Here is a 14,351-nt window from a genome sequence, read left to right as displayed (position 1 = left end):
TCATCAAGGTTAAGATACAGATCAAAAGGCAGCCTAGTGACTCTCGGACTCACAGGTGTGACAGCCTTTCTTGCCACAAGCAAAAGCCCCATGTGCCATCCTTCAAGACAAAGGTTTCTCTAACACACATCATCGTGGCATTGTGTGACACCTATACCACCTAAGAATGGTAACTAGATTTACTGTGGACTGGAAAAGCATAAGGGCATTGACTTTGGGTTTTGCAATCTGGCATCCATCTATGTGGCTGTGTCCTGGGGTAAAATCCTTGACTAGGCTTTCACTGGAGCCTGCCCATACTCAGAGAGGGTCAGGGCCTAGAAGGCCAAAGACCACACTTGTGGTCTCCCTGGCCTCCAAATGTTAGGAGAGCAAATGTGCACATGAGCTAAAAAAAATACAAAACAAACAATAAGTATTTCTCTAAAGAGAAAAACTGGGGAAGAGCCTACAAGAAAGGAAACAGAAATCTATGCTTAGTGAACACGTGAGAGTGGAGGACAGGAAAATGTCCATTGGACTTAGCAGAAAGGAGTCTCTCCCCTTCTCCAGCTATCTTGTCTATCAAGCAATGGTATTTTATATTTTACCTCCTCTACCCCAGCATGAAGGCTGGAGGGGGTCTAGAATGAGCTCTAGCTTTACCTCACCCTCTACTAAACAAGATGGCTGGGAGGATTAATGACTTCCTAAGGAACCCCCAGGAAGATAAAGAGCTGTACCCAGGACTAACATCCCATCTGTGATCCTACAAGTGGGCAAAACTGTCTGTGCCAAAGACATGATTCTAGGATGATTTAGAGGCTTCCGGAAGCCAATTTTGAGAGATTCCTATATTTCTTTAAGTGGAAAGTTATTGGTTCTAGATTAAGGGAAACAATCCCACAGAGAGCAGAGGCAGGTCATCTGCTCCCACCTGCAGACTAGATTTACCCAGAGACTCTTCCTACTGCACAAAGATGCTTCCTAATCATGTGAGATACTGTCCTAATTCCACAGTCAAACAGTCTTGGGTAAGGTTTTCAGGAAAATGGGGATTCAGTTTGGCAATGCAAGACCGACAGGAATTGCTCATTCCTTGGGACAGCTGGTGTCTGTGTCAGGGTGGACTGTCTGATGCTGGCTGGCATCACATGTGATGATTCACCACCACAATAATTTAAATGACAACAACAACAAAAAAGCAAACTATGCACACCTGTGGCTGCTGACCAGTCGAGGTTTCCATACCAGGCCATGCAACCTGGGAAGCCTGGGGAAAGGGAGTCACCAATGGACAAAGGAAAACATCACTGTTCTGCCAATGGTGTCCACCACCCATGGGTCAGCAACATGAGCTACCAGCAACAGTATGCATACACTTCGTGTCAACACAAGCAAAACTGTGTGACAGGAACAGAGGTGCCACCCAGAGATGTAATCTAGTCATTCTCCAGAGCCCCAGAACAGAGGTGTCACCCAGAGATATAACCTAACATCCTCCAGAGACCCAGGGAAGAAGAATGTCCTTTGTAAGTCTGGCTTCTAGTTGGCCAGCCAGTTCTAGACACTGGGTCACCAGAGAATATGGGGGCCATGCTGAGCCAATTCACGTACATGATTTTTAAGAATTATTTTATGTTTTATTCTCTGTGTGTCTGCATGTGAGTATGTGCAAGTGTCCTTAGAGCTCAGAGAGATTGGATTCCCTGATGCTAGACCTAAAGGTATCTGTGAGATACCCAAGGTGGGGGCTGGGAACTGAACTTGTGTTCTCCACAAGATTAATAGATCTTAACTGCTGAGCATCTGTCCATCCTCCATACACGTCATTTTCAAAAGGCGAAAGGAACAAGGTAGATTCCTACATCATAAGGGAAGGATCTGAGAGGGTAGACTTTCTGAAAGCCATGCCTGCTGGTCTTAAGTATTGAGAGAATAGGAAAACAAATGAATGAAACACATAAGTAGAATATTTCAATTCTGGAAAGCATTATAAATGGAATCTTCTTTTGATGTTTTTGAGAAGTACTGGGGACTGAGGATATGCCAGGGCAGTGAAAAGCACTTGTTCTTGCGGAGGACTCAAGCTTGGTTCCCAGCACCTACACAGTAGTCCACACCACCCTTAACTCTAGTTCCAGGGGATCTGATGACTTCTTTGACCTCCTTGAGCATCAGGCAGACACATATCCCCTGGGCATACATGCAGGCAAAACACTCACACACATAAAAAAAAATAAGAAAACTTTTAAAGGAAAGTATTTATTTGGGGGGAGAACATAAGAGTTGTTGGACACACTAATTTTTGCAGTTATTATCAAGCCAATCGATGAATGTAGGCTACACAGAGGCAGCATCATAAATAATGTACAGTACTAGTAGACTCCCAGATGACCATTTTTGTTGTTGTCTGTTTGTTAGGACAAGTTTTTATTATGTCATCTCGACTGTAGACCAGGCTGAGCTCAAATGCATAGAGATCCCACATGCCCTTGCCTCCCAAGTGCATGGCCAACCTCAGGAAAACTCTTAAAAGAAAAAAGGTATGCACATTTGTCTGGGGTGTTCATAGGCTGTTCAATGTGCATTCAGAATACTTGTTCCTGTATCAACAGAGATGACTTTTTGCACCTGACTTCCCAGGATTCAATGAAGAGAGTCAGTCGAATTATTGTCTGTGTCTTCAGTAGTATTTGATGGCTAGAACAGGCCTGATGTGAAATCTGCTAAGAAGCATACTGAGCAAGGTGTCTCTATCTCGAAGAGAGAGGAAGATCTTGGGAGTGTGAGTTCTGATCCACAATAGTAGAAGAAACATTCAATTGTTTTATTAACCAGTTTGCATTTTCCCTAGGAATGAATGAGGATATTTCTGAGATACATTAATTCCTCATGAAATAAAACACCACTATAGTGACCATTTTTGAATAGGTGCTTTGTAACTTGAGCTGTTATTTGTGGTTAGATTGCATTACTCTTTTCATTAGTAAGTAGTGACATCCATTAAGCATGCTCATTTTATATATATATAATATACATTTATATATACATATATATACATACATATATGTATATATATATGATGAATTGCCTACTTCACCAATTAGAAGCAACTTCAAAAGTATTAAGACAAAAAACTTCTTGGAATCTGATTCAGTGGATATACAACTTGGTCTTATAACCCTGATGTACAATTTAGGCATCTTAAAAGTTCAAGATTGTCGGTGGTGCTATGGGATATTCACGTTTCAGTAAACATGCAGATTTTATGTGTTAATTTCTGAGATGATACCATTGCATAACCTCAAAGCAAACTTAGGATCACAAGAACTGCTTGTTTTACATGAGCTAGGGAGGCACACCTTGCTGCACTATTGCATTTCTGGATTACAGTCTGGGACATAATGTATTTTCAAAGCACTGAATCAAAATTGGATGATGAATTTCCAACTCCAACATAATCTCTTTCCACTATTCCATCTCATCTATTTAACAGGACAAAGGAGAAATTTACTGTCTACACACATCATTATTTTTCTGCATACAATTTTATGTATGTCTGAGTGGAGAAAATAAAAGCTAAGCACGTCTGAAATTTTAACAGATCAAACAAATTTGAAGCAGTTCTGGACAAGATGAACATGATAGGGAATTTGTCACACAGTAGGCACCTCACTAAAGAATGTGCACATACTTGTAGAGTTTTATTAGTGGCCAGTGATAGTAAAGGTAAAGAAAATGTGCTAAATGACCATATTTCAAAGAGGCTAACCTTTATATAGTTTTTCTAATAAACTACTTCAGACTGGGGAAAAAACTGTCTTAATTAGGATTTCTATTGCTGTAACCTAACCATGACTATGGCAAATCTTATGAAGGAAAACATTTAATTGAGGTGGCAGCTTACAGTTCAGAGGTTCAGTCCATTATCATCATGATGGGGAGCCTGGCAGCAGGGAGTATGGTGGCGTACAGGCAGACATGGTGATAGCTGCATCTTGATCAGAAGGCAACAGGAAGTAGATTGACTCACTGGGCGTGGCTTGAGCCTATATGAGACCTCAAAGCCCACCCACACAGTAACACACTTCCTTCAGCAAGGCCACACCTCCTAATAGTGCCACTCTTTTTGAGGGCCATTTCCTTTCGAACCACCACAGCTACACCACTCAAATTGCTCTTGGACTTAAAAGGAAATCTAGGAACCTATCTGAGTCCTTTTTTTCATTGCTAATTAGGAAACAGGCAGTGCTTCCTCTTCAAATAAGTCCACAGCCACATAATTCTGAGTATCCTAGAGATATTTGAGTTTCTGGGGAGCAAGAAGAGGGAGCAAGGAAAATAATTTCTAAAAGTCTGTCTGAGAGATAGTGATTGGCCTCTACCCAGTAATGACCCAGTGCTGCTCTGTGTCCTAGCCAATGGCATTTCCATTGTCAGCCTCTGTGTCCTTCCACAGCCAACTGCTAAGCCCCAAACACAGACTAGAGGATTTAACCAAATGCAGTAGGTGACATACCTCAGGACATGGCAGTCACAATCAAACCAAAATATTTTGCAAGTTTCTCTTTATTAAATCATCTCCTTTGTGTTATTTTTGGGTTATTTTTTATTTGACTGTATATTTAGCTTATATCTTCAAAAAATCCTATTTCCCTGAATTACAAACATAAACATTTTCCAAAATACTCTTTTTGGAAAAATAGATGCAATGTGTCACAAATGACTTAAAGGTTAGAGATACAGCTCACCATCCAAGCACTTGTCTTAATATACGCACACACTAGAACAACAGATGGGCCTCACCAAACCAGAACCAACCAGAATCTTAGTCTTCAGCTTTTAGTCTCTAGAGCTGTGATAAAACAAATTTCTGTTGCTTATGCCCCCGAGTCTAGGCAGCCTGAGCTAATGCAGTCTGCTTATTAAAACAAAAGTAAGAAATATGCTGAGCATTGGCAATACCACACAACTTTGTGAAACACCATCAGGACTGTACTAGGAAAGCGTAGCTTTGAAAACTCTAAGCAAACCTTGCCCTCTTGGGTAATCTACGCAAGCCTGTATACCACATATTTCAAACTCCTCAGTAAATGGTTTCACTGCTGCCAGTGAAACAAACTTTAAGCAACACTAAATTGTGATTAGGAAGGCTGTAGATGATGTCATGCAAGAAGAACACTCGAAGAGTAAATATAAAAGTCTCTAAGGATGAGAAAGGAGATACCCAAATACAAAGAACTGTGTATGTGAAGAACAATGTGATGAGAGAGGATGAGAGTCACAAACCAGTCATGGCTGGCGCAGAAGTTGGCATGGTCAAGAAGCACACTCTTTCCTGCACGAATGAGCAGGTGGAAATGCAGTTTATTGGAGCAAGAAGCAGAAGGAGAGGAGCTGAGGGGAGACAGGAGCAGTAGAGGCGTCATGGAGTCGCTCTGTTAGAATGAGTCAAGTGGCTGTAAAGGGAAGTATTCGTGCAGGATCTGACACATAGTAGGCACTCAATAACTGTTTGCCAAATCAGAATTTCCTCATTCACATTTACTTTTAGGAAGTCCAAGAGACATGCTTTCTTTTCTCACCTCTTTCCTCAGTTCATCATTTTTAAGAAACATGAAGCAGCCTCAGAGAGGTCGCGGCAGTTAGAACACAATCAGGTTAATCAGATAAGAGGAGAATGAACTACAATTAAAGATGTATATGCCGCAAGGACAATTCAAAACGAGCACACAGGAGTAGACAAAACGCTGGGGGAAAGGGCCTGAGCTGGTGGCAAATGGATTTGGTATTAAGCAGACAGAGTCAAGGACTCAGCTACACCACCAAGGATAGCGTTTGCCAAAGCCATGGCGAGCCTTCTCAACAGCCTTGGTCTTTACGTCTCTGGAGTGCACAGTTCACACTCTAAATTGTGGAGAAGGCAAGCAAGATGGCTCAGCAGATGAAGGGGCTGGCCGCAAGCTTGCCAATCTGAGTTTGATTCCCATAACCGACATGTTAGAAGGAGAGAGCTGATTCCCACCAGTCATCCTCTGGCTTCCACATGTGTGTGCTGACACTCAGGAGTATGTGTGTGCATGCGTGCATGCACACACACACATAAATGCAAAAAAGTTTAAGAGAGCAAATATTAAAATGACAAAGAATACTGTATACCTAGCCATCAGCTGGATTCTAAAAAGGACATAAACTGAGTGGGTGATCTTCAGCCAGAAAGCCATGAGCTATTTTGCAAAGGCATCTTGAATTCTAGGCAATCAAAACAGCTGTGCAGCTGCATTTTAGCATAACAAAGGAAATAATTTTATATTGCTTAAGGTAAATATCTGTTTGTGTGTATGCTGAAGACATTTTCCTCCAAGGAGGAAAATACAATTACTTTTAAATGCAGAAGTTTCCCCAGGTCCATGCCCAATCCATATGCTTTGTGTCTAAAAAGGTTCCACCCTGTACTTTCCAACCCTGTAATTGCTCTATGTATTCTTAGACTTCTGGAGAACCCTGACCAGGACTCTACTCACATAACTCTGTAGATTGATTTTGTAATAAAAGTTCAATGAGTTAATTATTATTAGATTATTTAGAGCCATTATTTTAAGGTGAACTATAATTATGCAAAATTAACAAACATTTGCCTTAAAATCTATTCAGACTCACATATCCATTAATGCTATGGTGATCTTTAAAAATCTCTTATTGATGCATGTGTCTAAAAGTAATTTACTAAAGCACAGCCATCCCTAGGTTATGGTCAGCAACAAAACCTCAGAAGGCATGCTCACTTGTAATCATGTTCGATCCTTAACTTTTGGTGTTTCAGAATTTGAATTAGGGCTGTTTTCATTGTGGAATTTTGAATAAATTTTACAAGGGGACATATATAAGGCAAGAGGACAAAAAAACTGGAATTACATCCTGCAGGCACTGTAGAATCATTTCTATTTAAAAGCTAACCAGATATTCTATTAATGATCATAAATATTAAGGGAACATACCAAAATAAATCCTGTTTATCTGATTTCCATCCAGCTGAAATTCCATTAAGGAAGAGTTCCCTCACATCTCCACAACTGTTGACCTATGCAGAAGTCACCTACAAGTTTTTCTGCTGCAGACCAGATTTTCCAGAAATTATGATGTTATGATTTAGTCACATCACTTTTTAAGCTCTAAAAATAAGCCAGACTTGATAGCATAAGCCTGTAATCCCAGTATCCACTAGGGAGGTCAGAACTAAAAACAAAAATAAATACATAGTATATGTGTGCACAGCCACAGACATACAGTGCATTGGTACAAAATGATAAGTTTAGAACTGCACATTACCTGTCCTTATTGAAATAAAATTAAGGTAGATATTGTAATTAATGACATCAATTGTTGGATGCTGCCTGATGGGTTCTATGCAATGTACAGCTGAAACTAGTGACTAATTTTATAATCACTTAGCACTCTTATTTTAATATATGAATTAATCATTATATCAATTTAAATATAAAGAATCATCACAGATTTCAGTGATGACTACTGTGCACATTTTGACGAAGCATATAGAATTAAAAATGGTCTTCTTTTATTAAGAAGAGGTAAAGTATATAAGAGGAAGATAGAGGTAAATGAAAATATAGAACTAAAGTAAAACCAAATTGACCTACAGCTACAAAATGGAGAAAACATATGCTTTACTCCAATTCTTCCAGACTTCTCTGCCTCCTAAAAGATCACACACAGCATACATGCCTAAGAGCAAGCTTGTCTGCTGATGCTGCGTGCTCTTTAAGATGGCCAGATCCAATTTTCTGAATGATAACTCAGAAACCACAACCTCTTCTTTTCATCTTTTTAAATTGATATGCTTCCTTGACCATTCTTCAGTTGAGATCCCTTTTATCATGCTATCCCTTTAAGCAACACATCACTTTATCAAGCAATGAGATTGTAAGAGAGTTTATTCTTAAACATCACCTTGAAGACATGCTCCCACAAATGGAATATCCTCATGGCCACACACATAATTAATCTCTTCTTTATAGTCCTGAATGCATATATGTGCTGACTCAAAAGACATTCTTACCTCCCATCCGTAACTGGACTCTTTCAGGTCCGACCTCTGCTCTCCCATGTACGGCCCAAACCTTTCACCTATTTCAATCTTCCTTTTGGTCCATATTCCAAGTCCTGCTCCGGGCATAGTTGACTCTCGAAGTTCAAATTCATCAGGAATAGGGATGTCATCAGGGATGTAGATGGGGACTTTGTAAGGAGAGCCCTCCTTGGGAGTGAATGACTCACTGGATGTGGCCGGAGAGCATGGCTCTTGGATGTGGAGAGAGGGAGCATTGGCTATCCCATCTGCACCAGCATCTGGCATTTCTTCCAAAGGTATTTCAGGGTAGTTGCCATAAGCACATTCATTACCTGCAAATAAATAAGAACTTCATGAATTTCTACTAGTAAACCAAGACAAATTCCACAGGGGTAGAGACTGTAGTAAGTTGTTCACTGCAAGCTAAACAGAGAAGGCCATTGTTAAAATGTGTCCCATTAAGAATCTCTATTATTCACAGGGGAGGAGTGGTTGATTATGGCTTCTGGTTTATCTGGGATAAAGTAATAAATCAAGTATGTTAATCCTCAACTGTTAATAATACTTGCATAGGCCAGCCCCACCCATCACTCACATGCGGATCACCCAGTAGCTTATTTATTGGTCTGAATAAAATAGAGATAAGAAGTATGGAGACAACTACTCCCCAAACCATCCTAAATATACCATATCAGAAAGCTGCATCAATCAATCTGTGGAACCTTAAATTAATGTAACAGGATATCAAGGACTCCAAAGGCTGCCATGTGTAAAAAGGCTTAAATCTGTGTAGTTAGATTATTGATGGTAATATTAGTTTGTGTTTGCTCTTCCCATTAGTTTTTTGTTTTATTTTTTTTCTTTCCTGTTTCAAACAAATCACCAAGTCATTGGTATTTCCTTGCTTCAGTAGCTTATTCTACAGAAACTCAAAAGTACTGAAAGCTAAAATCATTTTTAAAGTTATGTAGATTTGGGGGGCTGCTCAGCTTGCTCAATGGCTAAGAGTACTTACTGCTCTTGCAAAAGACTGGGGTTTGGTTCCCAGCACCTATGCAGTAATCCATTATAACCACTTGTAATTACTGTTCCAGGAAATCTGACGCCCTCTTCTGGCCTCCATAGGTATCAGGCAAGCACATAGTGCACATACGCACATGCAGGCAAACATTCACATACATAATATACATACAAAAATAACAGATCTTCAGAGTAAAGAGATAGGAGGGTACTCTGGGTATACCCAAAAAGAGAAAAAAAAAGTCTCCAGACTAGCAAGTGAGAGGGATTCGACTGCCTCTGCATAGAGAATCCCAGAGAGGCTGCAAGAATTTGGAAGTGATCACAGAGGTGTTAGAAACATAACAGCACAACCCTGCACCAAAATCCTTGAGTGTGCCATGAGACTCTGAGGTCAACATGGAATATATGTGGGGACTCTGGGGGCTAAGTAGGGGAATGGAAAGAATAATGGCTAAATAGAATTTCCTACCAGCTGAAGGGAATTGCCACAGTCCTTAAGCAAATAGGCATGTGTTTCTTTCTACTAGGGTTATGAACTGAAGGTCATCTCTCATTGGTTTGACTCATAAGAGCTTCAAGGACAGAAGAAAGAAAAAAAGGGCTAAAGTGATGAAGCTGACTCTGGTCAGAACCACCAGAGGGTAGATTGGGTAGCTTGTGATTGTCGTAGCATTTCTAGCACAGCCTGGGTAATCATGAGTTATTTGTGATAGGGAAGAACTCTAGTCTCGGATTAGTGACCTTTACTCTCCTACCAGCCCTACAATTGTATGTGTTATTAAAGCCTTCTAAGATGGGTTATTAGGCTACAAGATAGAAGACACATTCTACCCTCAATTTCTTCCCTGATTCATTACAGGAATGCACAACTATTCATGAACTGTTCATCGAGAATTGGGTCCTGCCTCTTATAGTTTCAGAAAACACAAAGTGATAATCCATGCAAAGCTATCTTTTAATGAAGGGTTAGATTTTGATTCAAACATTGAAAGAATGCCATTTATACCAACCATGTGACAGAAGTATGGGGTGCAAGCTTGTGTTTGTTACATAGTTCTCAGCATGTAAGTTCATTATCATTCAAGTTCAGCATGTCTGAAAATGTAAACATTGTCACCTGCTCTCCAGTCAAGCACCTTGTCCATTCCCTCAGTTCAATTAGAAATGTTATTTTTCCCCTAATTATCCACATCAGATAAAATGTAACACAGAGCTTGCTCTCCTTTTCTTATAATCTATTCTTCCTCAAAATTCATAAATTTCATCTGATTCTTTCAATTCACTTTGCACGCCTGAATTTTCTAACAGTGCTTGAGCTCCATTGGTCTCTAGACTAACCAGTCTCTTGACTGTGGCCCTCAATACTGAATTCATCTTCCCAGCATACCTTCTTTCCTGCTCAGCAGACTCCAGTGGCTCCCAGAATCTCAAGCTAAAGAAGAAACTCTTTGTTAGAAAAAAAAAAAATCTCTTTTTTTTTTTTAAGTCATCCCTCTAATTCTCAATACTCAACAAGAATGCTTGGACTGCAAACTGATCTTTGGTTTCTAAACTTGGCAAGCAGTTCTTCCATCCTGGTTACCCACTTGTACTCTGGTCTAACCAACCACCAGTCTTGCTTCCAGGTCAAATTCCAGGTGAGTTCCAAAGTATCCTGTGAGCATCTCAGTCAACACAAGCATCTCCTTCCTCATTAAGCTTATGGCACTTTACCTCTCAGTTCTGCAACCAAATAACATGCATTGCACTTAGGAGTTAATATGTTGGCTGTTTTATCTCCAACAAGGAAATAGACCCTAGGAAAGGTAGGTGTTAGAATTCTCACTTCACAGGAATTCTCCAAGTCATCTGCACATAGCTGTTTAATGAATCCTCATTAAATAGACTATTAACCTTGCATATAATTTTACTGACCTATTATACCTATTATGCCAAATCAATGCTTTCCTACTAAAATTGGAAAGTATTTTGATCCTAAAAACCTTAAAGAAATAAAGCGGGACACAGTAAATTACTAGACTTTTCATTCATATCTAGCATCAAAATAAACTATTTTAATAACACCCAAAGAGATATCATCAGGATATGAATGCGCTTGAAAATTCCATCTAATTCTATGCTTCATCAAAATATTTATTGACAGTTTAGATGCAGAAAAAACATACAGAAACCATTTCCACACCAGACATGGTAACACAGCCCTGTGTTCCAGCTCCTTGGAGGACTGGAGGCAGGAGGATTCTGTAAGGTCAGTAGTTTGAAACAAACTTAGGCTATAGTTACCATGTCTCAGAAAATGAATGAATGAATGAATGAATAAAATTAAAATCAAAGCCATCTCTCCAGAAGTGTAGCATTCAACTGCCCTAAATGGAAAGCTATGATAGAAATCCTCAAAGGGGGTTATTGCTCATTGTGAGGATTCTATTTCCTTTGAGGAATTCTACAAAATGAAGAACATTATGGAATTTATAAACTTCCCCATCTAAGAAGTAGAAAATAAAAAGGCACCTAAATAAACAGAACAATGTTCTTCCAGTAATTCTCTATGAAAGGCCAGGAAAATTTCCTCTGTTTCCTCCCTGAGTTAATCAATCCTACTGTCAAGTTCAGCAAAGGGGTCTCAGATCCTAGAGAAAGATTGAGTCAGTCATGTCTGTGCTTTTTCCCACTGTCATAGCGAGTGCCATCGTCTCCCTGTTACCCACAAACCCTGCAAGTGCAGAGCCTAAGCAAGGGTGCCGAGTCCCAGCTCCAGCAAGATGTACATGTGCCCTGCTGGCTCCACATGAGAATTAGAACTTAAGCCCAAATACAACCCTGCTAGCGATGACAAAATAACATTTTGATTAAGCCTAAAGAACAACTTACAGCAATCAAGCAAGTGTGGGGAAAGATTCAGTTCTAGTCACCCCCATGCAGGCTTTCTCATAGACGGGAAAGCCTAGGCAATTTGTCTGCCAGCCTGTATCATTTGAATTAAATATAAAAAGGGCTGGGATGACAAAAACAGAAATTATAAAACTGCTGACTTTTAGTTATCAAAACATACAATCAAGTTTTAATACAATCTAGTATTTATAAAGTTTTCAACATGAATGCAGTTTATCACACCATATTGAATATTTGCATAAGTGAAAATAAACTAACATCTTTATAGACATTACTCAATAACTCTTCAAAAATCTACTAAAACATTCCATCTAAATGAAAAACAACTTCCATTATTCTATCTCCATTAAATCTCTGTTGTTGGGGGGAAATTGGTAGATCTATTCCCTGGGCTATAGCTATAGTCAATTAAAGATTTCCTGGATATTGCTCTGACAGATTGAGCACATTTACAATAGGTAAGTATCAGGTAGGGAGTGTGACATACATCAGTGGGCCCATAAAGATAAATAACCCTTGTAACTTCTTAGAGCTGAGCTGCCTCCAACTGTAATTTGCTTCATGCATCCTTTGTAATGTCATTAACCCAGTGAGGACAGAGAGAAAAGCTTGTTGTTGGGTTGGAGACAAATGATCTGGGAAATACTACTAGAAATCAACCTCTTCACTTCAAATTTTAAGTGTTCTAATATCTTTGGAGACAAAGCAACAACCCATACTTCAGTTAGATTCTACGTATTTCTGTGGCTCTTTGAATAACTATCCAGGTTTCCAGCTGGGAAGAGTTTTATTTAGAAAAAAATTCAAGGGGGAAATTGAAAGGGTAATACCAATAATAACAATAGCTCCATTGCTGTATCCGTACTTTCCAGTTTTGACACTCACCACAATCCAGTGGTGAAAAATGATGAGAAAAACAACTTTCCATTATTCAAATGTGAAATCTGATAGTAAAATGTACTAAGTTGGATGTCTACAGTTAGCAACTGTTCACATACTGTCTTGTCTTTCATTCATAGGCCACTTACTTTTTAGATTTTTTAAAAATATGTCTAGAAGTTTGTCTCACCCAAAGTATTGGCTCTTGAGTTTATTGTTCAGCTTTTTCATTGGATAGTTTATTGTGAACAGTTTCTCTTTTTTCCAATAAACTTAACTGTAATTGCTGCATATACTTCCTTTATAAGAATCCACAGTAAGTGAACTGTTTCTGTAGTATTCATGTTGCTATGGGGATTCTTTTGGTAGCAAAATAAATACCCTCTATATAAATATTTTTATTCATCCATTTCAATTTCCTTAGATGGGATCCCTGTTTAAAACTAAATAAAACCTAGTGAGTATTGGCAGTTTCTTTTCCAAATGCATTTATCAATTTATACTCCTGCCAACAATACTCACAGGTACTATTATGTTCTGTTTTTCATTTTGATCAGTTGTTTCTTTAATTTATACTTTAGTGATTACTAAGACTAAATATTTTATCAGTCATTCATTACAAATTAGCATTGTTTTCTCTATTTTTTAAATGAACTTCAAATCTGTCTTATTAATGATAGACAAATTAGCCATTTGATGTGATTTTATTCATTTTCCCACTAATTTGCCATTTGATGTGGTAAAATAACTTTTTAACTCTAGTGGAACTAAGTTCACATTGTCTTTATGTTTTTGTATTTTCTTAGAAAGTCTTCACCTATGCTGACATGGGTGGGGCATTCCCTCATATTTTCTTTGAATTTCATAGTTGCTTTTCTCCCAGCCTTGGATTACTAGTGATTTACTACTGAGTGAAAAGGAGAGGAAAAATGATTTCATTTATTGGAGCGCCTGTGAACGGCAGGCTAGGAAAAAAAAAAAAAAGAAAAAAAAAGCCATTTCACTCATAATTCTTTGGCCCTTATTTGCAAGGCTGGCCTAAAATGCTTTCTCTTTTGTGGGATTTATATAACTCACCATTTGTTTCCTTTGGCCTCTCTGCTGAGTCTAACTGAAAATCTCTGGGCAGATGCCATTCAAACTCCTGAGTTTCAGCCCATTAATAGCATTTGTTGTCCTTACTGATGGTAGCGGAAATGTTTCTCCTTTCTGCTTACCACATCAGTTCATTGATAGAAAATGTTCAGCAACTAATGCAATATTAATGCTAATATTTAGAGCACATAGCTCTAGTTTAACTAAAAAGTGGAGTGATCAAACAAAAAATCACGTTGACTTGGCTGTACAAACTTGCCCATAATATACATATCCATGTGCATTTGCTAGTATCTGAGTGGTGTGTGTGTGTGTGTGTGTGTGTGTGTGTCTGTCTGTCTGTCTGTATGTCTGTGTGTCTGTGTGTCTCTGTGTAAGTCAGTGTGTGTGT

General features: G+C 39.0%; 1 protein-coding gene across 7 annotated transcripts in view; it reads right to left on the bottom strand.

Moving 5' to 3' along the window:
- The window catches only part of Mecom (MDS1 and EVI1 complex locus), a 560,554-nt gene that overhangs the window by 272,121 nt on the left and 274,082 nt on the right, over positions 1–14,351 (bottom strand). For all 7 annotated transcript variants that reach the window (XM_052731452.1, XM_052731454.1, XM_052731458.1 and 4 more), the window contains exon 2: positions 8,060–8,403. In XM_052731452.1, coding sequence (XP_052587412.1) covers positions 8,060–8,403 — 344 coding nt within the window. The remainder of the gene's footprint in view (positions 1–8,059; positions 8,404–14,351) is intronic.

The sequence above is a fragment of the Peromyscus californicus genome, unplaced genomic scaffold, assembly GCF_007827085.1.
Source record: "Peromyscus californicus insignis strain IS unplaced genomic scaffold, ASM782708v3 Scaffold_9__1_contigs__length_137607984, whole genome shotgun sequence".
Lineage (NCBI taxonomy): Eukaryota > Metazoa > Chordata > Mammalia > Rodentia > Cricetidae > Peromyscus > Peromyscus californicus.
Note: the sequence above shows the minus strand (reverse complement) of the source record. Positions and strands in the feature narration are given on the sequence as shown.